This window comes from Priapulus caudatus, unplaced genomic scaffold, assembly GCF_000485595.1.
Source record: "Priapulus caudatus unplaced genomic scaffold, Priapulus_caudatus-5.0.1 Scaffold331, whole genome shotgun sequence".
NCBI lineage: Eukaryota > Metazoa > Priapulida > Priapulimorpha > Priapulimorphida > Priapulidae > Priapulus > Priapulus caudatus.
Window position 1 is genome coordinate 1 of NW_014577392.1, and position 27,070 is coordinate 27,070.

General features: G+C 46.7%; 1 protein-coding gene across 3 annotated transcripts; it reads right to left on the reverse strand.

The window, feature by feature from the left end:
* Positions 1 to 7,070: 7,070 nt before the first annotated feature.
* LOC106809149 (cytochrome b5-like) lies at positions 7,071 to 27,062 on the reverse strand. Of its 3 annotated transcripts, none has more exons than XM_014812129.1 (3): positions 26,827 to 27,062; positions 10,378 to 10,433; positions 7,071 to 9,462 (listed from the first exon to the last, which is right to left on the reverse strand). In XM_014812129.1, exon 3 carries the CDS (start codon positions 8,806 to 8,808, stop codon positions 8,077 to 8,079), a length of 732 nt encoding a protein of 243 aa, XP_014667615.1. In that variant the 5' UTR covers positions 8,809 to 9,462; positions 10,378 to 10,433; positions 26,827 to 27,062; the 3' UTR covers positions 7,071 to 8,076. The 3 variants fall into 2 exon arrangements, with proteins under 3 accessions (XP_014667616.1, XP_014667615.1, XP_014667617.1); XM_014812130.1 differs by having other exon boundaries at positions 26,966 to 27,062.
* Positions 27,063 to 27,070: the final 8 nt, after the last annotated feature.

Below are 27,070 nucleotides of genomic sequence, written 5' to 3' on the forward strand. Positions count from 1 at the left end.
ACTCGCCGACAGTGGAAACTAGTGATGAGCACTTTCCCGCCCAGTCAACATCACGTCTCAGCGCTGTTGAATCGGGAGTAGGCGAAAGAGGGAGAAGGAGAGGAGAAGGAAGGGGGAGAGGGGGAGGAGGTCGCGTGACAGGCATGCATGTGGGCTCTTGTGTGTTCCTGGGTCTCATAGCAACGGCCATCATCGTTTGGAACGGTATCGTCATCGTCTGCATCCGCCGCTTCCACTTCCTGCAGACGGTTCACTTAAAGTACGTGTGTGGCGTGCGTGTGTGTGTGATGTGCGTGCGTGTGTGGCGTTGCGTGTGCGTGTGCGTGTGGTGTTTTGTGTGTGTTGCGTGTGAGTCCTGTGCGTATGGCGTGGTGCGTGCGTTGCGTGCGTGCAGTGTGTGTGGTGTGTTGCGCGCGGCGCTGTGTGTGTGCTGTGTGCGCTGGCGTGTGTGTGTGTGTGGTTTGTGTGTGCGTGGTGTGTGGTGCGTGTGTGTGTGTGCGGTTGCGTGTGTGTGTGTGGTGCGCGCGCGTGTGTGTCGTGTGCGTGCGTATACGTGATGGCTGTGTGTTGTGCGTGCGTAGCGTGCGTTGCGTGTGTGTGTGTGTGGTGTGGCGTGTGTGTGTGTCGTGTGCGTGTGTGTGTGCCGTGCGGTATGTGGCGTGTGTGTGTGCGCGTTTGCTGATGTGTGCTGTGCGTGCCGTGCGTGGCTGGCGTGATGTGTGTCTGCGTTGCGGTGTGTGTATTTTTGTGTGCGTGTGTGTTGTGCGTGGTGCTGCGTGCGTGTGTGTTGTGCGTGTCGAGGTGTGTTTTTGTGTGGTGAGTGTGTGTGTGTGCGTGTGTGTTCCGTGTGTGTGTGTGTGCGCGCGTGTGTGTTGTGTTGGTGTGGTGTGGTGTTTGTGTATGTGTGTGTGTGTGCTGTGTGGTGTGGTGTGTGCGTTGCGTGTGTGCGTGTGTGTTGGTGTATGCTGTCGTGTGTCGTGTGTGCGTGTCGTGGTGTGCGTGATGTGTGTGCGTGCGTCGCCGTGCTGTGCGTGTGTGTCGGTGTTGCGTGCGTGTGTGTGTGTGTGTGTGTGTGTGTGCGTAATGCCGTATTGCGTGTGTGTCGTGTGCGTGCGTGCCGTGCGTGCGTGGGCGTGCGTGCGTGCGTGTTGTGTGTGTGGTGTCCGGCGCGCGTGTGAGTGTGTGGCATGTGTGTGTGTGTGTGTGCGTATACGTATGCGTGTGTGTTTTGCGGTGCGGGCGTGGCGTGCGTGCGGTGCCGTGTGTGTGTTGTGTGTGTGTGTGTGTGTGCGTGGTGGTGGTGTGTGTGTGTGTCTGTGTGGCGTTCCGTGTGTTGCGTGCGTGTGTAGTGTGCGTGTGGTGTGTTGCGTGCGCTGTGTGTGCGTGTGTGTGTGTCGTGTGCGTGGTGTGTGTGTGTGTGTGGTGCGTGCGTGCGTGTGTGCTGGTGCGCGTGGTGTGTGTGGCGTGTGTCGTGTGCTGTGTCGTGCGGTGTGTGGGCGTGTGTGGCGTGCGTGCGTGGCGGTGGCGTGTGTGATGTGTGCGTGCGTTGCGTGTGTGTGTGTGTTGTGTGTGTGTGTGTGTGTTGTGTGTGGTGTGTGATGTGTGTGACTAAAGAGAGGTCTGTAGTAACAAAAGGCCTGAATTATGCGAGTTTTAGTGATTATTCACAATAGATGTCATGGACCCGGTTCCATCTAGTCGTGGAATCAACTTTAACCTGAGTTAAAGGTTTAACTCTGAGTTGAAATTCACTTAACCAGTACTGAGTTAAAATTTTTTTTTGGGTTTCATAAACATGATTGAAATCGCCTGAGTTAGAGTAACTCAGAGTTTTAAATATTTTAACTCAGAGTTAAGTATCCCATAATTTCGCAATAATTAATAAGCAATCGAACAAACGCCCAGGCAGCAGACGAACAGCTAAACGCCAAGGCAACGGCTCAGGAATGAAGGAAGCCGATCACCCGTAAATTTTTTGCTAGGTTGCCCAGGAAATAGGCACTGCTAGTGGAACTTTATTAGTTTATACAAAAGTGTGCTGACATCGAAGCTAACATAACATATTGACGAAGCAAGTGCCAAATCGTATATGACACGATTTATTAATTATTGTTTACGTTTTTTCTGTTTTGGTTGTTTTAGGGGATAGGGAGGTGATGAGTAGGGGAACGATGAAAAGGGGAGAAGGTGGATGGAGTGAAGGAGAGAAGGTATGAGGAGGAGGAGGAACAGGAGAGGTGATGGTAGTAGGCGGGCCCGGGGAGGAGCCAAGAGAGGAGGAGAGAGAGAGGCGAGCAGCGGGAGGTAATGGAGATCGAATGAATGAGTCATGAGGAGAGTACGGGGCACGAGGAGAGCAGGAAGAGCTGAGGAGAAGTGATGGAAAGGGAGGGAGAAGGAGGAGCAGAGGAGGGGGAGGATGCTGAGAAGGTATGGGAGTAGGGGAGGAGTTTGAGAAGGTGATGGAGAGCGAATGAAGGTCATGAAGGAGTAGGGGCAGAAAGGAGAGGAGGGGGAGAAGGTGATGGATAAGGGAGCAGGAGGGAGGAAAGGTGATGGAGTAGAGGGAGGAGGAGGAGGGAGGTAGGGGGAGAGAGCGAGGAGAAGGTGATAGAGATCGCAATGAGGTCATGGAAGGAGTACGGGGCAGGGAAAGGAGGAGGAGGGGGAGAAGGTAGAAGGGAGATTAAGGGAGGTAGGAGGAGAGAGGGAGAAAGGTGATGAGTAAGGGAGGAGGGAGGGAGGAGGGGAGAAAGTGATGAGTAGGTGGAGGAGGAGGAGGAGAAGTGATGGATAGGGGAAGGAGGACCAGGAGGAAAAGGGGAGGAGGAGGAGGGCAGAAGTGATGATAAGGGGGATGAGGAGAAGAAAGGAGGAGGCGGGGAGAGGAGGAGGCGGAGAAGGTGGATGTAGAATCTGAGATGAAGAAGGTCTGGAGGAGTAGGGCAGGAGGCAAGGAGGAGGAAGGGGGGAGAAGGTGATGGGAAGTAGGGAGAAGGGGGAGGAGTGGGAGGAGGAGGAGGCGGGGAGAAGGTGAGGAGTAGAGAGCAGGAAGAGGGGAAGAGGGGAGAGCGGAGAAGGTGATGAGATCAGACTAGAAGTTCATGGAGAGTAGGGGCAGGAGGTAGAGGAGAGGAAGATGAGGCGAAAGTATGGGAGTAGATGAGGAGGAGGATGGAGATAAAGGAGGAGGAGAGCAGGAGGTGGAGAAGAATAAGAGCAGGCCGGAGAGAGGAGGAGCGAAGAGAAGGATGGAGATCGAATGAAGACAGTCATGGAGGAGTAGGGGCGTAGGAGAGGCAGGAGAGGAGGAGGATGGAGGAGGAGGATGAGGGGACACAGGTGATGGGAGTAGGGGAAGGAGGAGCGGGAGAAGTGATTGAGTAGGGAGGTGAGGAGGGGAGGGAGGGCGAGAGAAGTTGAGTAGGGAGGCAGGAGGGGAGAAGGGGAGGAGCGAGAACAGTGAGATGAGATCGAATGAAGATTCGTCATGGGAGGAGGAGTAGGGGCAGATGAGGTAGGGGGAGAGCGAGAATGGTGAAGAGATCGAATGAAGTCAATGGAGGAGTAGGGCAAGGGATAAAGGAGGAGGAGGGGCAGAAGGTGAGGAGTAAGGGGAAGAAGGAGGAGGCAGGGGAGAAGGTGATGGAGTAGGGGAGGAGGAGGAGGAGGGGAGAAAGTGATGGAGTAGGGTGGAGAGGAGGAGGGTAGACGGATGGAGTAGGGAAGGAAGAGAGGATAGAAGGGAGCGAGGAGGAGGAGGGCAGAAGTTGATGGACGTAGGGGATAGGAGGAGGGAGGAGGGGAGGAAGGAAAAGAGCGGAAAAGGGATGGACCTGTACAATGCTGAAGAGAAAGTAAATACTGATGTAAGAATCCGAATGAAGAAGGTCATTGGAAGGAGGGGGCAGGAGCAGGAGAAAGGGGGGGGAAAGTGATGGAGTAGGGAGAGACGGGGGGATTGGAGGAAGGGAGGCAGGAGGGGAGAAGGTATGAAGTAGAGTAGAGGAGGAGGGAAGAGGGGGAGAAGCGGAGAAGAGGGGAGGGATGGAGATCGAACTAAAGGTATGAGGAGTAGGCAGCAGGAGGAGGAGGAGGAGAGGAAGGAGGAGGAGAAAGTGATGGAGTAGATGAGGAGGTGAGGAATGGAGATAAGGAGGAGGAGGAGCAGTCGGGAGAGAAGGTGATTAAGAGTAGGGAGGAGGAGGATGAGCGGAAGAAAAGTGATGCGAGATCGAAGAAGACGGTCATGGATGGAGTAGGTGCCAGGCAGAGGAGGGAGTGAGGCCGGAGAGCGGAGGAGTGAGCAGCGGACAAAAGGTGATGAGTATGGAGGTAGGAGGAGGGGAGAAGGTGATGGAGTAGGAGGAGAGTGAGGGAGGGGGAGAGACAAGTTGAGTAGGGGGAGGAGGAGGAGAAGGGGAGGAGCCGGAGAAGGTGATGGCAGATGCGATGAAGCACGGTCAATGGAGGAGGAGTAGCGGGCCAGGATGAGGAGGAGGAGGAGGAAGAAGGTATGGACGTACGCGGGAGGAGGAAGGAAAGAGGAAAGGTGATGGAGTAAGGGAGAAGAGTAGGGAGGAGGGAAGAGGCAGGAGAGGAGAAGGTGAAGAGGGGGAAGGAGGGAGGAAGGAGAGGAAGGAAGGAGAATGTGATGGAGATCGAATGAAGACAGTCATAAAGAGGTTAAAAAAAGAGAGGAGGAGAGGGTAAGGAAGAGGAGGAACGAGAAGAATGAGAGTGAGGGGAGGAAGGGAGGAGAGGAGGCAGGGGAAGAGTGAGGAGGAGGAGGAGGAAGAGAGGAGGAGGAGGAGGGGAGAAGGTGATGGAGTAGGGGGAGGAGGAAGAGGGACAGGAGGAGTAGGAGGCAGGAGGAGGAGGAGGAGGAGGGGAGAAGGTGTTGGAGTAGGTGGTGGTGGAGAAGGAGGAGGAGGAGGGGAGACGGTGTTGGAGTAGGTGGTGGAGGAGGAGGAGGAGGAGGAGGCAGAAGAGGCAGAGGAGGAGGAGTAGGAGGGGGATAGTTGAATTATTCACATTCGTTAGTAACAAGTTTAGTTTCAACTAGGGTCCCTGTATACAGAGTTGCGCCAACTCAGGATTTGACGCCATTTTGTTTCCAAATGGATCCTCACCGCTGCCGCGTAAGTACAGCGCTGTATGGATACGCTGTACAATGGTCCGTATAGTAATTAATTAGACTAATCGTGCTTCAATAAACTCAAAATTTACAGAGATTATAGCTAAGACATGTGTCTATGTGTATCTAGATTTCTAGAAATGTAACTCAAATCGTTCGCGCCATATATGATAATTTAATTGTACACTTTCTTACGGCCATAGCCGTGCGTATCCATTTGGAAACAACATGTCGTCCAGCGACCACGTGACCGATTTTTTCCGACTCGTCATGGCGCAACTCTCTGTATATAGGGACCCTAGTTTCAACTATAGTAGCCAATAGAATAAACAATGCTGACTGCAATGTGTCTACTAGCTGAAACTTGCTGTATGTACTGTAGCTAATGCAGTGCATTGATTCAATGGTAACTTACCTTGGTCAGATATAGTTGTACAAGACAGCAAATTTTAACCAGTACGTACGTATTAATGGCTATAGCATCACAAATCAGGAATAAACAGAGAATAAACACATGTTGTTATCTACTCCTGATAATGTGAATAATTCAACTATCCCCCTCCTACTCCTCCTCCTCCCCCTACTCCATCACCTTCTCCCCTCCTCCTCCTCCATGACCGTCTTCATTCGATCTCCATCACCTTCTCCGCTCCTCCTCCGCCTACTCCATCACCTTCTCCCCCCCTCCTCCTCCCCCTACTTCATCACCTCCTCCTCCCCCTACTCCATCACCTTCTCTCCTCCTCTTCCTCCTGCCCCCTACTCCTCCTCCATGACCATCTTCATTCGATCTCCATCACCTTCTCCGCTCCTCCTCCTCCTCCCCCTACTCCATCACCTTCTCCCCTCCTTCTCCCCCTCTTCCCCTCCTCCTCCTCCTCCCCCTACTCCATCACCTTCTCCCCTCCTCCTCCCCCTACTCCATCACCTTTTCCCCTCCTCCTCCTCTCCTCCTCTTGCCCCTACTCCTCCTCCATGACCTTCTCCGCTCCTCCTCCTCCTCCTGCCCCCTACTCCTCCTCCTCCTCCTGTCCCCTACTCCTCCTCCATGACCTTCTTCATTCGATCTCCATCATCTTCTCCGCTCCTTCTCCTCCCCTCCTCCTCCTCCTCCTGCCCCTACTCCTCCTCCATGACCGTCTTCATTCGATATCCATCTCAGTGGCAGGTAGGCTTACGTTTATGTAAACACAGGGTACATATCTGGGTACAAGATACAGGTCTGGTACACAATTGTGTATACATATACGTACCTCGGGTACATATCTGTAGTACCTGATACGACAACGACCCTTTCAGCTTTACGCTGTGCTGTGCACGTATGATTATTGCTGCTCCTACAACTACTTACTACTACTGCCTGTGTGTAGACCAATAAATTGTGCCCTAAAAAATTTTATATTCTGATGTTATTTTAGACCCTAAAATAACATCAGAATAAAAAAAATTTTTAGGGCACAATTTATTGGTCTATCCTGTGTGGTGATGCTGTCCTGATTGCATGCAGCATATTGGTTTGAGGAAGTGCTAAACAATTTTAGTTACTAAGTTGACACGACATCTACTGCAGTGCATGCTAATATTCTTCTTACGTTTCCTTTGAAGAGACCTCCTATAGAGACGTTTTCAATCTGTGCACATTCCTTGAAAGTTGAAGTTATGAGCGCACCAACCCATATCCCAAATAATAAAGTTCAGATAAAGAAGCATTGGCGTGTGCAAACACAGTGCAGGTTGTCTTCCTGCATCATCCCAATAATAATTTACCTGAACTTTCCACAATACATGCCAGATAATAGCATGGCAGGCAAACCCAAACGATTAGAAATATTACGGGTGCACACTGCACACACCTTATACTTCGTGGCAAAGGGAGCAACATTCTGGTACGATTCTAGAAACGGTATCCGACCATGAGCTAAAAATATTCAAGTTCTTTTTGCACTCATAGATGGGCATTTATTTTTTTTCCTCACCTGAAATCATTGACAAATCAAACGACACACTAATATTCGGCAATGCAGTTTCACACACCAAGAAATAAACCCAAAAACTGAAATAGTCCTAGGTACACAAAAGGCTGCCAGCACAGGTCATGTGATATGCATGATACACACAATGCAGAGAATTGCATGGACAAAATGTAGACTTTTAGATGATAACCTGGCTATAGTACAATGAGCTGCTGGCACACAACTACTAGACTGAACACTAAAATGTTTACAGGAAATACTGTAATACTATAAGTTAATTAGTAATTTAGTATGTCCGCAATATCACCAATTTTGCACGTGACTCTAGATAGAAACTAGCGCCCGAAATTCGACCCGAACATGATGTAACAATTAAGTTTCAACCCTGCTGTATTTTTCAGATAAAACCGCATGATTCAATAACTGTACTTTTACGTGACTTAGACAGCTTGTATGTCTACCAAACAATTGCCAGTGTACCATAACAGCATGATAATAATAATCATGCTTTTAACACAGGAATCTAGTGATTCCTATCACCGTATTCTTGCTCCTCACCGAAGCTTGGGCATTGTTACACATCTACCCACGCTCGCAAGGACCTTACTTTGTCCATGCTAACACTGAAAGCCCGGTGCCCACCAACGCAAATCCAGAAGAATCGCTCTCGAAAAGGCAATACACACACGTGTTTCTAATTTCGTGCGTCGAGGCAATTCAACTTTAGTTGATGATACTTTGCAAACCATTTGCACATTATGACATGTCATCCACATCGGGGTTGAACCAATGTGTACACTGCCACACATTTAGCCACCCTGCCACGTTCGCGTAGCTCTGACCATCAACTTGACCCCTCCTTGCTTCGTCCCCTGCTACTGTCTGCAGGCAAATATAATAGACTCGACAGCGAAGAACCAACACTTCGCGCTTCACCGTCCACGTGGCATGCACCGCCGTTTGCCTTCACCTCCTCTTTGCGGTCTGCCCCTGCAGCTTCCTCTGCGGCTTCCTCTCGCACCTCCTCTCGGCCCTCGCCGCGACCGCGGCCGTCTTCACGTGGGTGTAGTTGTGGTCGACGTGCAGATGGTCCGAGCGCGAGCGCACGATCGGCGCCACACCCATGCCGGCACGGTTCAACTCCTGGTTGCTGCTGTAGTTGTGCTCCGTCAATCGAATGTCCGGCCACAGGTAGGGGGCGCCGCCGTGCCGGCGCTCGGCGACGGCGCGGTGCGGCGGAAGCGCGAGGATCGCCTGCAGCGAGCGGCTGTAGCAGTGGTCCTCGCCGACGACCATCGAGTTCCAGATGGAGTCGCCGCACGCATAGCTGTGGTCGCTGCGCGCGTCTGGGCTCGCCACCGCGCCCTGCGTGAAGTTCATCTCAATGTCGGACACCGCGCTCCAGCTGTAGTTGTGGTCGGACGCCTCGTCGTAGGCCGCGTGCCCACCGTCGCCGCCCTTCTCCCCCTCCTCGACGGCGATCTCCATCGGCTGGTCGCAGCGCCCTCTGCAGTGTGTGCGCTCGGCGCCGAGGCACAGCTCGTTGCCGATGTCGCCCATGTCTTCCAGGCCGACGGGAATGCTCCAGTTGCGCTCGGCGTGCGCGTCCTGCAGCAGCGTGTACGTGTGGTCGGGGATGGAAAACGGAAGCAGCGCGGCGGCGACGCCCGCCATGCGCCCGTGCCACTCCTCAAACATGGCGCCCCCGCCTGGCCGACGCTACCTTGCTTCTAGGCGTAGGCGATCCGCGCCGATTCGCAGCGAGACGTGAGATGACGCGCCGCACTACGCTTCTACACGACTCTTCTGCATTCACAGCTCACACGTACGGGTCATTCTTGCCGATCGCAATTGCGTTTACCACTAAACACTTTATCCGACATGACAATATATGCATTTATCTGCATGCCAGCACACGTGCTCACACACACCACAGACGCAGTTTTTAGTGCAGGCAGTACTTTTACCCTAAGTCAATTCAGGAAAGATCTTTCCACGAGATGTTACACTGATTGCTGCATGCCGGTTTTGTCGATGGCCCGGAATTACTGACCTATAGATAGTGAGCTGAGCTTATCTGTGATGTTAGTGGCGTCTTCCTCCTTATGATTTTCCTGCTTATCTGCTGGCGGTTCACTCTCTTCTTTTTTTTCTGCCGCATTTGTGGCCTCTTCCTTTTTGTCTCCTGTCGCTAGTGCCTCTTCTTTTACTTCTCCTTTCTTTTCTGCCTCTTCAGATTCTTCCTTCAGGTCTCCAACGTGTAGCTTTGCTATCCTTTCACGGATAAAGCTTTTCACTACTTGGTGAGCAGCTTTATTCTCAATAGCCAATGTGGCATCCTTGCCAGCATGCCTGAAACAAAGTAATAAACTAGAAAGGGCAGTTGTTGCCAACTACATGTATCCCCTGTGTTCTCCGCAAGATGTGTAAGTATACGAAGTTTGGTCGCGCTAGGTCAATTAGGGGCCGAGTTATAGAGCAGAAGGGAAATATGATGGTCAAGGTCAAGGTAAAGGTCAAATAAAGGTCGCAGTGACCTGGTTTTGGTATGCTGCTCACCTTCTCCCCAAGATGTGTAAGTATACCAAGTTTGGTAGCGCTAGGTCAATTAGGGGTCGAGTTATAGAGCGGAAGGGAAATTGTCTGCGGCGGCGGCGGCTGGGGAGACATGAAACCATAGTATCCCCGCCGACTTCGTCGTGGGGGATACAATTAATTCCTACTTTGCAAGGAAGTAGTTGCTGAACTAGAAAACAACATGTAAACTCATTTTACGGGATATTAATTTGATGATTTTATTTGTACAAACAATAGGTTTAATTTGGTATAACTGATTGCTAGATGTTACAAAAATAAAATCACCATTAATAAGTATTCTTATGCTCCTACAAATACTCATATTAGTTATTACCTATGTAAATAACTAGTGAGAAAAAGGGTTTCTTCCTGTAATCTATCAAATATTTAAACATTATCTACATTATTATAATAATAAAATATTAAACGAGATCGCAAATCACTATAATACTTAATACTATAATACTTAATACTTAATACTATAATACTTAATAAAAGATATCATGTTTTTTTCAGAAAGAACAATAGTGACAATAATTACAACACTTACAACCGTATAAAAGCTGTCATTACAAATGATCACCAATCATGCATATCAAAACAACCAATAGCAACATTTGTTAATATCGTTCTGTTAGGGGGAATATTAGATAGAAACCATGTGAGAATATGATACTTGTAGAGAATTACCTGAGTATTATATCACCACCTGGATGCTCAATCACATAATTGGTAACATCGTACACCTGAAAAGAGTATAAATCGTGTGAAAACAGGTTTATTGCAGAAAACATGACATACACCAATAGGTGCACAGCTGGGTTACAAAGATAGCAACCCTGTCCCGAAACAAATTACAATCTTGTTTGACTGCTATACTATAAGTGATATATATACAGTCAACCTCGCTTAATTCGTATCAGACGGGACCACAGCATTTTCTACGAATTACGTAATCAACGAATTAGACTTAATTCGTATTTTCCACGAATTCTATTTAATCCGTAGAAACCACGAAATAGATAACGATAAAACAACGATGAACGTAGATAACGTGTAAACAACGATTTATGAATGAAAGTTTAACATTGTAATAAAAAGATCTGTTTGTGCAATACAGATCTACATCATGTATGAAGATAATTATATTGAAGTTTACACACATTCTATATTGAGCAAATCTTGGTTAATTTTTATTTTATATCAAACTTGGACAAATACAGTACGCACGGTTCCACTTGCTATCACACAGAACGGTGACACAGCGAGCGGTTTATGTACAATTGACCCTTGGCAAAAGTTCACTCCCGAATCTTGTGCATGCTCAATGCGTAACTACGAACTGGCTTAATTGATTTTGTTGTTTTATTGATGTTGAGCGAGTGGCAAAGAGAATTATAAGTATTCTCAAAGATAAAATGTTGCTTGCATAAACAAACATCCCCTACGAATTGCGCGTGTCATTTTGAATTGAATAATGTTAATTGAAACACAGAATTTTGTACGAATTACGAATTACAGAATATGAATTATACAACGGAAATTAAAGGGAACAAGTCCCGCGGAGCGACAGTGCTCATCTAACGTCTACTGCGGTGACTCTGTGTACGTGGAGTGGTGGGATTCTAGTAAACCCTGTTAGTACCAAATGTGTTCACATACGCGCCGAAACAGTGGAAGGCACAGGGATAGTATCAGGAACCTTCTCAAAGGAATGTTCGTTGGGATCGTTATGAAAGTTGCCACGAGATGGCGCGTACGTTTAAGTGTCTTCAGTTTAAAGATGGAAGCTCCCATCGTACGTAGTAGCAACAACTATTTGCAAGACAGAATAGGTAAGCACTCATCCATTTACCTACGCAAGCCTACAGGCTGCAATAGAGAGCTGCCCCCTGTAACCAATTAACGCAGGCAAAAACTACACAGTATATCACCACTCACATGCACTGGCAGTGCCCACTGGCAGTGGCATAAGTTACATGTAACACACTGACAGTACAGAATGCCATAGAAATATATATGATTTAAGGAGCATAAACCTTCTTCAACTAAATTTAGCTTTTGAAATTTCACTGTGACATTGTAGCCTCATACATCCAGGCATGTATAGATTCTACTAGCAACCGGCAGTCAAATTCTTTCTAACAGTAAACAAATCCATGTTTAACCCTCCTCTTGAGGATCAAAAGGTTATCCGACACTTACTCTTCGCATGTGAGCATAAAGTACATTTCATGGTCCTTTCAATAAAACCATAAAAATGCTGGATCACGCTGAAACAAAAAAAGTTTTCAATTGCTCCGTCAGACCATGTCCTCAGAAAATATCTAAAATCTGAACTTTCCCCACTGCCCTTTGACCTGTGACCTCCAATTTCGCACAGGTGATAGGTTTCCTGCCCATCACACTATACACAGAATATTAAGAGCATAGGTCGAGCAGATTTGTGCCGCCATTCCGTATTTCCTCCTATACCTTAAGTTAAGGGGGAAATATTCCCCTCCGTTTACACATCTTGACCTTTGACCCTTGACCCCCAAATTGGTCATCCCGAGTCCTTTTCACGATCATTTTTAACAGGTTATCAAGACAACTTCCTTTTCAACACAAATTTTATGTATAAAAATAGAATACATAATTTTGCCATTGGATTTGGATTGCCAGTTTATTGCCCATGGATCTCAACCAATTTTCAGGGGTACTGCAACAAGCAAGTGGACAGCCACATATATGGCACTTTCTTTTTGTGATGTGCTGAGTTCCGTCTTGCACATTGTACAGTAAATGCATCCACATCAAGGTTCATTTATAGTGTGCCTACTCAGGAGAGTGGGAATGCTCTTTATACATAGAGGTCATATACACCTGGCATGCTTCTCGGTGTTGTGGAATACTCTCGTACAGCTAAATCTAGGCAGTACCACTACCATTCCAAGCATGCCCGTTACAGTACAGTATAGCATCAGAACCACCTCACAGTTGAGCTGATAGGGTCTATGTCTCCCTGGTACTGCCGGACACTGCGGCTGCTGTTGTCAATAACAATCAATAATATCAACAATCAACAATCAAAACAATAATGTCAGCAACAAATAACAGCAGTTAGTAGTAGCAACATTAGTAGCAGCAACAACATCAACAGCCGTAGTGTTCGGCAGTACCCGGGAGACATAGACCTTAATGTCGCGTTTACACTATCGATTTTTGTCAGCAAATCGTCCGAGTCGTGCAAAATAGAAACACGTTCTATTTCTCCAACTCGGCGAGCTTGACTCCGACTCCGACTCCAACACAATCGAATTTCAGCCGATTAGTTGAAATGCCCTTGGTCACGTCGGGGACAAGTTGGAATGCACTTGAAATCGCTACGATTTGCTGACAAAAATCGATAGTGTAAACGCAGCCGTTTGACTGGGGTAGGTTGGGCTTGAGGTACATAGTTCAATGTCCATTTCCTAGCAAAGTTCTTTGAACTCACGGGAGCTAAACGGTTGATTGTCAGATACAATAGTTTCCGGTATCCCGTGCCTCGCGAGAATGACTTGAGATGCATGATCACCTCACTTGCGCGGTTTTTCTCTCGAGTAGGCTGATTTCAGGGAACTTGGAGTAGTAGTCTACTACAACAAGATAGTCTTTTGCCCCATACTCAAACAAGTCCACACCGAGTTTTTTCCACGGTCTGTCTGGTATATCATGTGAATCAGGCGTTCCTTCTGCTGTCTCTTCTTGAAACGGTTGCACGTTTTGCACCTTGCTATGAAGTCTTCGATTGCTGATAGAATTCCAGGCCAGTAGATTGGTGTTACGCGCCCTGGGCTTGCATTTCTCCATCCGAGGTGACACTCATGCAGCAGTGTTGAGCATTTCCTTGCGCATTTCTCGAGCATTATGAGTCTTTCCCCATAGAATAGCAGGCCTCCTGCCTTGTACACCTCGTCACACGTATATTCAATATGGTCCGCGGTGACGGGAAGTGCTTGGGACCTCTGCCGCCATCCAGCATGAATGTGGACCTGAGTTCCCGAAGTCCGGGTCACTCGCGGGTTTCTGCACGAGTTGCTCACACTTCTGCTCACTCACGGATAGGTTTTCCACGAATGAGTGAACGCTGAACGTCCATTTCCTCATCGAGTTCACTGTCCTCATCATTATCCCTATCCAGGTATGCTCGTGCAGCTGTCGGCGATGTTACATGTATTTTGCCGGTACGTAAGGTGATGCTGATCTGATATCGCTGCAGTCTCAACAAGCATTCTTTGCAAACGCCAGGCGACACTTTCGCGAGGGTGTTTTTGATAATTCCTGTGAGCGTCTTGTGATCAGATTGCACTTCCACCTGCCTCGCGTAGACCGTATTGGTGAAATTCTCACAGGCAAACACTATTGCCAAAGCTTTTTCGATTTGAGCGTAGTTACACTTCTGCTGCCGTCGTGACCTAGACACATAGGCTACTGGACGTCCTGCAGGCAGGCATGCACCAAGCCCATCTGTGATCATGCGGCTTGAATTTTCACCGGTTTTTTCTGATCATAGTAGTGTAGTACGGGTGGCGCTAGTCAACTCGCCTTTGATGGCTTGAAAGGGCTTTCTCATGTGTCCGCGTCCCACACCCATGCATTATCTTTTCTTTAGCACATCTCTGAGCGGTGCCGTGATTTCAGCATGTTCGGAATAAACTTCGTGAGGTAGTTGAACATTCCTAAGAGTCTTTGGAGAGCTGGCTTGTCCGGTCGGAGTAGGCATGTCTTGCTATGGCTCGCAACTTCCGTCTCATCCGACTTGAGTCCTTCCGGAGTGATCACATTTCCCATGTACTCGACTGTATCCACCTTGAATTGCATTTTAGTGGGGTTGAATTTCACATTCTGTTCTCTTGCCCTTTCCAGCACTCCTCCTCCTGATCCTGTCATGCTCCTTGGGGTTTCAGCGGCGATAATCATGTCGTCGGCTTATGCATACACCTTTCACGTCACCGAACACTTGTTGGTTCCTCTTCTGGAATACTTCACTGGCTGAACAGATACCGAAAGGCATTCTCAGGAACCGGTATCGGAATATGGCGTATTGAACGTGCATAAGAGTGAGGATTCATGGTCGAGTTGCACCTGCCAGTAGCCATCTTTCTCGTCCAGGATCGTGAAGAATTTCTTGCCATGTAATTGTGCAGCAACGTCTTCTGGCGTAGGTATTTTGTAATGTTCTCGCCTTATGGCTGTGTTCAAATCAGCGATCTAGGCAGAGTCGTAGAGAACCGTTCTTTTTCTCCACTAATCACAAGACTGTTCACCCAGTCTGTGCTCCTCCACGGGGGTTATGACACCTTCTGCCTCCATTCTGTCCACTTCAGTTCCTGGGCGGGTGAACTACTGTTTGATGCTGGGGTCTAGCTAATCTTAATATGTTCCTTCAAATTTCCCCAGCCTTCAAACACATCCTCATATTATTTAATGACGTCATCTCTTGTGAGGGCTTTCTCCTCCATGACACTTTCTAGCCTCGGCAATAAGCTTCAAGTCCTGACACGATTTGAGACCCTAGTATTGGTTCAGAGTCAGTTTCCACTACATACAGCTCAAGTCTGTGTCACGTATTTTGGTAGAGATGCATCCAGCGCGTTGAAGTTTTAACCTCCATACGCAGATAGCACGGTTTGTGTCTTACGGAGACACGGTTTCACGTGTAGTTTCGGCGTAGTGTGTTCGTCGGCAACACATTTGCTTCAGCACCTGTGTCAATTTTGAATTTTATTGGTTTCTTACTGCATTCCAATTTAAGTTCTGTGCGCCATGCATCGTTAGTGCTCTGTACTTGTCCTACCTCAACATGCACTGACGCCGATGAAGAAAGTCTGTACTGGAAATCTTCTTCCAAACGCGTGAATTTTACCGTGCCCCGTATTGCTTCCGGTTGGCTAAGCACCAGACAACACAATATTAGCGAAGGAATTTTTTCTACTGTACAGTTATGACAGTCGTGTCTGTACGCGGAACATTCGTTTTTGCCGTGCATCTTACCGAGCAGTTCCTGCAGTTGAATTTTGATGCAGCTTGTGGCTTTAGGTTGTGTGGTGAAACTTCCGCTGTCTGGGACTTAGCCTGTGGCCGCCGGTATTTTTTGTCCGCTTGCCTCGATACGGCATTAATGCCTCGCGGTACACCCGCAATGTTATCTATTTCTCTGAGCTGCTTGGCAGCTCGCGCTCGGCGGCCCTGCCATAACTCAACGATCCTGTCAGTTCAGATTGTCAGAGTCTCTCAATAGCCTTTCCTTGAGCCTGGAGTCTGCCACACCGAAAATTATCCGGTCACGAATCATTTTGTCTCTTTGTGTGTCGAAATCAGTTTTTTGCATGATATTTTAGGGCAGTTAGGAATTGGTCTATCGTTTCCCCTTCCCGTTGGAAGCGTCCCGAGAACGTGTACGTTCTATAACTGGTGTTTTTTTCTTGCTCAACAGTACTCACTAAATTTGTGTAGAACTACATCAAGACTGTCCTTGTCCTCTTGATCCGCATATGTGAAGGTATTGTAAATTTATATTCCTTCGTCTCCGATCGTGTGGAGTAGTATAGCAATCTTCGTAGCACCATCTTTTCTTACCACACCTGACGCCGTGAGGTAAGCTCGAAGCGCTGCCTCCATCTTTTCCAATTCTCTCTGAGATTCCCATCGAAATTGAGCTGGGATGGGGGTTTAAACTGTTCAATTTAAGGCGTGAATTTCGTAATTATCTGACACCATGTAATATTTAATAGCTGAAGAGCGCGGCTCAAGGATAGAGAACATGGGTCCCAATAAAAGACGATTTTTTTGCCGATAGATGGCGCCACTGTGCTATATACACTGGTTATATAGCGACTTGGATATATACAGAGATATGTATAGATATATATATATATATATATATATAATGTATATATACATATATATGTGTATATATACCTATATATACATATATATAGATTATATATATATACATTAGATATATATACATATCCAGACATGTATATAGATATTATATATGTTTATATATATCTATGTATATATATATATATGTATAATATATATATATGTATAATATATGATATAATATATATGGGCATATACACACATCTACGCACTATAATACACACACATACACACATATACACACCTCCCCCTCCCCCTCTCTTCTCTCTCTCTCTCTGTGCGTGCGACTCTGCGACTGCGACTACGTACTTTCCCTATGCATGAATATAAAGCCTTTGCGACCACACACTTTGGCATGGCGATGTGTGAGATGGTGAGTAGGGATGTATATATAATATATAAATCGTTATGTTGGTGAGAAAGCGGCGTATAGGTATGTATATACTTGGGCAATGTGGAAATGCTTGCGACTCCTGCGACCGATGCGTGGATATAAAAGCTGTGCGACTAGAAACTTTCAGATAGGGATTTATATATGATATATATATCATTGTATTCCCGAGAACGGCATATATAGGTATGTATATACTTGCGAAGGTTAGCAAGTGTAGACACAGTGGCGTCAGCGTATGAATATAAATGCTTGCGACGGCACAGAATGAATGCGGATGTACGTATATATTCATAGATATATAGCTGTTTAGCATGTATATATATACGGTCGCTGCGCGATCACACGTAGCGATAAGGCGGGTAATGGATGCCACGTGTTGCACCCAGTTTTTATGTCACGAGCCCGGGTCACGAGCGAGCGAGCGAGCGACGCGAGGAAATGAAGAGTACCTACAGCAAGGCGCATGACAATGAAGGGGGGGGGAGAGGGCGGTGTGCAATGCGTAGACATGACGTGTCTATATGTGTGCGTGTGTGCGTGCGTGGGTGCGGGCGTCGCGCGTCGGGGCGTTGCAGCCATCAGATGACAAACATCGCGTGTACTGCATCAATCAGGAGCGTATAATGACAAAGGAGTAAGACGCCAGACCACCACCGTCCCATAGAAATAATATCAGGAGCGTATAATGACAAAGGAGTAAGACAGCGATTTGGTACTGATTTCACTACATTTTTGTCGTACGAGTTCGATGTGAATAAAAATACAAATGTATACAAACATGAGCTTCTTTTGTTCACTGGTCCTTATTCTATCTTCTGTAGTATTACAAACCGCGTAGCTTCCTTCGTTTTGACATAAATCATACTTTTGCACGACATGGTTTTCACGTTATTTACCGTCCGCTGGCGAGGACACACTCTAAATTTGCACACACAGGCTGACACAGCTCTTCAATGAGCCACGGCAGGGATCGCGTCAGGCAGCGCCAGCGGCAACTGTACGCGGGCTAGAGATAACAGTTGCTATGCAATTAATGCAAAACACATGTGCGAAAAGCTACAATCGGCTGGAGCGTCAGTTTACTCATAACAATTCATACACATCATTCCTCCGCAGGTGAAGTAGTTCATATATTTTACCAGCACAGCGTTTATTAAAAAAAAACTGCGGGATTAAACCATAAACACAAGGCATTCTAACTATAGTTTAAATGTAAAATAGTTTTAATTTTTAAACCCAGCATGGGTGCAACGTAACTTAATTTCTAGGCGAATTTTCTGCACTCGACTAGGCTACGGCCGAAAAGCCCTACCGTGGCTCATTGAAGAGCTCCGTTTGCAAATTTAGAGTGTGTCCTCGCCAGCGGACGGTAAATAACGTGAAAACCATGTCGTGCAAAAGTATGATTTATGTCAAAACGAAGGAAGCTACGCGGTTTGTAATACTACCGGAAGATAGAATAAGGACCAGTGAACAAAAGAAGCTCATGTATCAAAAGGTTATCCGACACTTACTCTTCGCATGTGAGCATAAAGTACATTTCATGGTCCTTTCAATAAAACCATAAAAATGCTGGATCACCGCTGAAACAAAAAAGTTTTTCAATTGCTCCGTCAGACCATGTCCTCAGAAAATGTCTAAAATCTGAACTTTCCCCCACTGCCCTTTGACCTGTGACCTCCAATTTCGCACAGGTGATAGGTTTCCTGCCCATCACACTATACACAGAATATTAAGAGCATAGGTCGAGCAGATTTGTGCCGCCATTCCGTATTTCCTCCTATACCTTAAGTTAAGGGGGAAATATTCCCCCTCCGTTTACACATCTTGACCTTTGACCCTTGACCCCCAAATTGGTCATCCCGAGTCCTTTTCACGATCATTTTTAACAGGTTATCAAGACAACTTCCTTTTCAACAACAATTTTATGTATAACAATAGAAGATACATAATTTTGCCATTGGATTTGGATTTCCAGTTTATTGCCATGGATCTCAACCAATTTTCAGGGGTACTGCAACAAGCAAGTGGACAGCCACATATATGGCACTTTCTTTTTGTGATGTGCTGAGTTCCGTCTTGCACATTGTACAGTAAATGCATCCAATCAAGGTTCATTTATAGTGTGCCTACTCAGGAGAGTGGGAATGCTCTTTATACATAGAGGTCATATACACCTGGCATGCTTCTCGGTGTTGTGGAATACTCTCGTATGTACAGCTAAATCTAGGCAGTACCACTACCATTCCAAGCATGCCCGTTACAGTACAGTATAGCATCATAACCACCTCACAGTTGAGCTGATAGGGTCTATGTCTCCCTGGGTACTGCCGGACACTGCGGCTGCTGTTGTCAATAACAATCAATAATATCAACAATCAACAATCAACAAACAATAATGTCAGCAACAATAACAGCAGTTAGTAGTAGCAACATTAGTAGCAGCAACAACATCAACAGCCGTAGTGTTCGGCAGTACCCAGGGAGACATAGACCTTAATGCTGCGTTTACACTATCGATTTTTGTCAGCAAATCGTCCGAGTCGTGCAAAATACAACACGTTCTATTTCTCCAACTAGGCGACTTGACTCCGACTCCGACTCCAACACAATCGAATTTCAGCCGATTAGTTGAAATGCCCTTGGGTCACGTCGGGGACAAGTTGGAATGCACTTGAAATCGCTACGATTTGCTGACAAAAATCGATAGTGTAAACGCAGCCCGTTTGACTGGGGGTAGGTTGGGCTTGAGGTACATAGTTCAATGTCCCATTTCCTAGCAAAGTCTTTGAAACTCATCGGGAGCTAAACGGTTGATTGTCAGAATACAATAGTTTCGGTATCCCGTGCCTCGCGAGAATGGACTTGAGATGCATGATCACCTCACTTGCGGTTTTTCTCTCGAGTAGGCTGATTTCAGGGAACTTGGAGTAGTAGTCTACTACAACAAGATAGTCTTTTGGCCGCCATACTCAAACAAGTCCACACCGGGTTTTTTCCACGGTCTGTCTGGTATATCATGTGAATCAGGCGTTCCTTCTGCTTGTCTCTTCTTGAAACGGTTGCACGTTTTGCACCTTGCTATGAAGTTCTTCGATTGCTGATAACATTCCAGGCCAGTAGATTGGTGTTACGCGCCCTGGGCTTGCATTTCTCCATCCGAGGTGACACTCATGCAGCAGTGTTGAGCATTTCTGCGCATTTCTCGAGCATTATGAGTCTTTCCCCATAGAATAGCAGGCCTCCTGCCTTGTACACCTCGTCCACGTATATTCTGCAATATGGTCGCGTGACGGGAAGTGCTTGGACCTCTGCCGCCATCCAGCATGAATGTGGACACTGAGTTCCGAGTTCCGGGTCACTCGCGGGTTTCATGCACGAGTTGCTCACACTTCTGCTCACTCGACGGATAGGTTTTCCACGAATGAGTGAACCTGAACGTCCATTTCCTCATGCGAGTTCACTGTCCTTCATTATCCCTATCCAGTGTATGCTCGTGACAGCATGTCGGCCGATGTTTACATGTATTTGCCAGGTACGTGTAAGGTGATGCCTGATCTGATATCGCTGCAGTCTCAACAGCATTCTTGCAAACGCAGGCGACACTTTCGCGAGGTGTTTTTGTGATAATTCCGCTGGAGCGTCTTGTGGCATCAGATGTGCACTTCGCACCTGCCTCGCCGTGACCGTATTGGTGAAATTCTCACAGGCAAACACTATTGCCAAAAGCTCTTGTTCGATTTGAGCGTAGTTACACTCTGCTGCCGCAGTGACCTATGACACATAGGCTACTGGAGTCCTGCAGCAGGCTATGCACCAAGCCCATTCTGTGATTGCATCGGCTTGAATTTCAACGCGTTTTTCCTGATCATAGTTAGTGTAAGTACGGGTGGGCGTTAGTACAACTCGCCTTTGATGCTTGAAGGGCTTTCTCATAGTGTCCGGTCCCACACCCATGCATTATCTTTTCTTAGCCACATCTCTGAGCGGGTGCCTGATGTTCAGCCATGTTCGGAATTAAAGCTTCCGTGAGGTAGTTGACACAATTCCTAAGAGTCTTTGGAGAGCTGGCTTGTCGGTCGGCAGTAGGCAGTCTTGCTTATGGCTCGCCACTTTCCGCTCATCCGACTTGAGGTCCTTCCGGAGTTGATGCACATTTCCCATGTTACTTCGGACTGTATCCACCTTGAATTGCATTTTAGTGGGGTTGATAATTTCACATTCTGTTCTCCTTGCCCTTTCGCAGCACTCTCCTCTCCACGATCCTGTCATGCTCCTTGGGGTTTCAGCGGCAGCGAATCAATCATGTCGTCGCAATTATGCATACAATCCTTTCACCTGTCACCGAACCCATTGTTGGCTTCCTCTTCTGGAATACTTCCTGGCTGAACAGATGACCGAAAGGCCATTTCTCAGGACCAGCGTATCGGGAATATGGGCGTATTGAAGGTGCAAAGATGAGGATTCATGGTCGAGTTGCACCTGCCAGTAAGCCATACTTCTCGTCCATGGATCGTGAAGAAATTTCTTGCCATGTAAGTTCGTGCAGCACTGTCTTCCGGCCTGTAGGTATTTTGTAATGTTCTCGCCTTATGGCTGTGTGTTCAAATTCACGCGGATCTAGCAGGAGTCGTATGAGAACCGTTTCTTTTTCTCCTCCAACTAATCACAGACTGGTTCACCAGGCTGGGGCTCCTCCACGGGGAGTTATGACACCTTCTGCCTCCAGTTTCCTGTCTCACTTCAGCTTCCTGGGCGCGGTGAACTACTTGGTTGATGCTGGCGGCGTCTAAGCTAATCTTTATATGTTCCTTCAAATTTCCCCAGCCTTGTCAAACACATCTCATATTATTTAATGACGTCATCTCTTGTGAGGCTTCTCTCCGTCCATGCACTTGTCTAGCTCGGCAATAAGCTTCAAGTCCTGCACACTGATTTTGAACCTAGTATTGGTTCAGAGTCAGTTTCCACTACAGTACAGCTCAACGTCTGTGTCAACGTATTTTGGTAAGAGATGCATCCCAGCGGTGTTGAAGTTTTAACCCTCCATACGCAGATAGCACGGTTCGGTGTCTTTACGAGACACGGTTTCACGTGTAGTATTTCGGCGTAGTGTGTTCTCCGTGGCAACACATTTGCTTCAGCAAACCTGTGTCAATTTTGTAATATTTATTTGGTTTCTTAGCTGCATTCGCAATTTAAGTTCTGTGCGGCCATGCATCGTTAGTGCTCTGTACTTGTCCTACCTGCAACAATGCAAACTGACCCGTATGAAGAAAGGCTGTACTGCAAATCTCTCTTCCAACGCACGGTGAATTTTACCGTGGCCCCGTATTGCTTCGCGGTTGGCCCTAGCACCACAACACATATTAGCGAAGGAATTTTTCTACTTGTACAGTTATGACAGTCCTGTCTGTACGCGGAACATTCGTTTTTGCCGTGCATCTTACCGACAGTTCCTGCAGTTGAATTGTTGATGCAGCTTGTGCTTTAGGTTTTGATGGTGATACTTCCCGGGCCGTGTCTGGGACTTAGCCTGTGGCGACGCGGTATTTTTTGTCCGCTGCTCGCATACGCGCGCCATTAATGCTCTCGCGCGTACACGCATGTTATCTATTTCTCTGAGCTGCTCTGGCACTCGCGCTCGGCGGCCTGCATAACTCAACGATGCCTGTAGTCAAGATTGTCAGAGTCTCTCAATAGCCGTTTCCTTGAGGCCTTGGAGGTCTGCCCACCGAAAATTATTCGCTGCGTCACGAATCATTATTGTCTCTTTGTGTGTCGAAATCAGTTTTCTTGCATGATATTTTAGGGCAGTTAGGAATTGGTGCTATCGTTTCCCCTTCCCAGTTGTGAAGCGTTCCGCGAAACGCTGTACCTTCTATAACTGTGTTTTTTTCTGTGCTCACCAGTACTCACTAAATGTTGTGTAGAGACTACATCAAGACTGTCCCTTGTCCCTCTTGATCCGCATATGTGGAAGGTATTGTAAATTTATTATTGCCTTCGTCTCCGATCGTGTGGAGTAGTATAAGCCAATCTTCGTAGCACGCATTCTTTCTTACCACAGCCTGACGCCGTGAGGGGTAAAGCTCGAAGCGCTAGCTTCCATCTTTTCCAAGTCTCTCTGCAGATTTCCCATCAAAATTGAGCTGGGATGGGGGTTTAAACCTGTTCAGATTTAAGGCGTGAATTTTCGTAATTATTCTGACACCATGTACATATTTAATAGGCTGAAAGAGCGCGGGCTCCAAGATAAGAACATGGGCCCAATAAAGACGATTTTTTTGGGCCGATAGGATGGCGCCTCACTGTGCTATATACACTGGTTTATATACGCGCTTGGATATGATACAGAGATATGTATACGATATATATATATATATATATATATAATTATATATACATATATATGTGTATATTACTATATATACATATATATAGAATATATATATACATAGATATATATACATATCCAGACATGTATATAGATATTATATATGGTTATATATATCTATGGTATATATATATATGTATAATATTATATATATGTATATATATGATATATATATTATGGGATATACACACATTACGCACTATAATACACACACAAGCACACATATACACACTTTCCTCCCCCTCTCTCTCTCCTCTCTCTCGCTGCCGGTCTGGCAACTCTGACTACGCTACTTTTCCTATGCAATGAATATAAAGGCCTCTGCGACCACCACACTTATGAATGCGGTGTGTTGAGATGCTGAGTAGGCATGTATATATGACTATAATATATCGTTATGGTTGGTGAGGAAAGCGGCGTATTAGGCTATGTATATACTTGAGGCATGTGGAAATGCATTGCGACTCCTGCGACCGATGCGTGGATAATAAAAGCTGTGCGAACTGAAAACTTTCAGAATAGGGATTTATAATTGATATATATATGCATTGCGTTCCCGAGAACGGACATATATAAGGTATATATATACATTGCGAAGGTTAGCAGAGTGTAGACACAGTGCGGGTCAGCGTAAATTGATATAAATGCTTGCGACGGACAGAAATGAATGCGGATGCTACTGTATATATTCATAGATAATATAGCTGTTTAGCATTTATAATATATACGGTCGCTGTGCGATCACACGTAGCGATAAGGCGGTAGTGGATGCCACGTGTTGACACCCAATTTTTATGTCACGAGCCGGTCACGACCGCGACTGCCGAGCCGAGCGACGCGAGGAAATGCAGAATACCTACCAGCAAGTGCGCATGACACATGAAGGGGGGGGGGAGAGGCGTGTGCCCGCAATGGCGTAGACATGACGTGTCTATATGTGATGCGTGTGGTGCGTGCGTTGGGTGCTGGGCGCTCGCGCGTCCGGGGCGTAATGCAGCCATCAGACTACAACATCGCGCTGTACTCATCAAATCAGGAGCGTATAATGACAAAGGAGTAAGACAGCGATTTGGTACTGATTTCACTACATTTTTGTACGTACGAGTTCGATGTGAATAAAAATACAAATGTATACAAACATGAGCTTCTTTTGTTCACTGGTCCTTATTCTATCTTCTGTAGTATTACAAAACCGCGTAGCTTCCTTCGTTTTTGACATAAATCATACTTTTGCAGCGACATGGTTTTCACGTTATTTACCGTCCGCGTGGCGAGGACACACTCTAAATTTGCCACACACAGGCTGACACAGCTCTTCAATGAGCCACGGCAGGATCGCGTCAGGAGCGCCAGCGCAACTGTAGTGGCTAGACGATAACAGTTGCTATGCAATTAATGCAAAACACATCGTGCGGAAAAGCTACAATGCGGCTGGAGCGTCAGGTGTACTCATAACAATTCATACACCATCATTCTGCCTCCGCAAGGTGAAGTAGTTCATATATTTTACCAAGCACAGGCGTTATTAAAAAAAAACTGCGGTTTAAAACCATAAACACAAGCGCAATTCTAACTATAGTTATAAATGCTTAAAATAGTTGTTAATTTTTAAACCAGCATGGGTGCAACGTAACTTAATTTTCTAGGCGAATTTTCTGCACTCGACTACGGCTACGGCCGAAAAGCCCTACGTGGCTCATTGGAAGAGCTGCCTGTTTTGGCCAAAATTTAGAGTGTGTCCTCGCCACGGGACGTAAATAACGTGAAAACCCATGTCGGGCAAAAAGATGATTTATGTCACAACGAAGGAAGCTACGCGTTTTGGTAATCTACCGTGGAAGATAGAGACTAAGGACCAGCTGAAACAAAAGAAGCTGCATGTTTTGTATACATTTGTATTTTTATTCACATCGAACTCGTACGACAAAAATGTAGTGAAATCAGTACCAAATCGCTGTCTTACTCCTACGCTCCTGCATCAATGAACATGACGTGACGTGTATATGTGTGAGCGTGTGTGCCTCATTAGATGGTATGGGACGAATGATGATTGAATAGGGGTGTAGGGTAACTAGGGAGTCGTAGGATAATAGTAGGATGAAGAGCCCATCAACCCTCCCCCAATAAGGGGTTAATAGGCTGTTTGTAGGATGGTTGTACCAACGTAGTAGTGAGTAGGCTCGCGTGTATTGCATGAATAAATTGGCTGCTGTAGACTATTACTATTACAGTGGATTGTTGATGGTGTAGCGTCTTTGGGTCATTCGATATGCATGTGTAATTCTATTCGCGTTTATCTGTTTGCGTGAGCATATGCATATGAATTTGTATGTGCGAGCACGGTTGCAGAGCAGGGCAAACAATGAATACAAGGAAGACATTGATATTGTTTTCACAGGACAGATATCATACAGTTTATTCACACGTGAATTATGTATGACATGACGAGCATGAATCATGGTATGCCCCCAGTGCGCACAAGATAGGCGCGCGTGGCTTCATGTATATTTGCGGAATAGGCATACCCTAACCCTAACCCTATCCCTATCTCTATCCCTAACCCTAACCCTAACCCTGCCTGCCTGCCTGCCTGCCGCCTGCCTATGACCACTACACACTACACACTACAGGCTACACAGCGATCTAGACAGAGGTGCGTGCAGCAGCGAAATTGGCAGCTGGGAGGGGGGGTGGCACTGTATATGACTACCGTATGGACCTTTACGCGCGGCCAGCGCGCACCGGCCGCAAGAGAACTGCTGCTGCTGCTGCTGCTGTTGCTGCTGCTGTCGGGAGAGGCCGAGCGGGCGGGCGAATGCATAATATTGCCGCGAGAGTGCAGCAGGGTACAGTCAATAACAATGGCGTATCTTGTGGGCGGTATTTTATGAGTTCGCCAAAAAAGATCGAATAGCAACGGATTTCCAGGTAATTTACTGCGGAGAGCAAGTAATATGAGTCCGTTAATGGCACGCGCAAATACCGACATAGATTTCAGGGCCCTAGCAGAGGAAGGTGACGGGAAATGCTCGCGCGTCGCAATGGTGAGAAACGGCCGAAAACGGGCGAGTAGGGTCGCTTCAACGCATTTTTTTTGACACTTCCTGTTAACTCACATCATGTTTATCGGTTGAAATGAACAAAAACACCCTCACCAGTACCCCTGTCGATTTTAAAGGGGCTACCCCCACATTTACGAAACTGACATAGGTTTCAATGGGCCCCATGTTCTCTATCCTTGAACCAAGAGCGCCATTAGGAAAGACGATTGGTTGATATTACATTAGAGTTATCCGGGTACTTATGACGTATAGTGCATATATGACAGTCATTTGACTGAATGTCTGTAAACGCGTTTGCAGTGAGACTACAGTACAGTTAAGTACAGACTGTAACTGAGTAAACAACACAACACTCACTCACTGACTCAGCTCACCTTCCCATTAAAAATAATCCAAGCGTCGTGCGGATTGTTATGTTTGCTAACGTCAGCTACACTGTATTCAGACATAACCGGTAAGTGGTAAGTATTCGTTACGCAATTACAAACACTTCTAACGTGAACACCTACTGACCTAGTAAATAACAACTGCCCCCGAGGTTGGCTAAGGCTGGCTGAGGCCTAAGGGACATCATCAGATATCGTGACAGTGAGACGGCCGGAAGTGGTAAAACCGGAA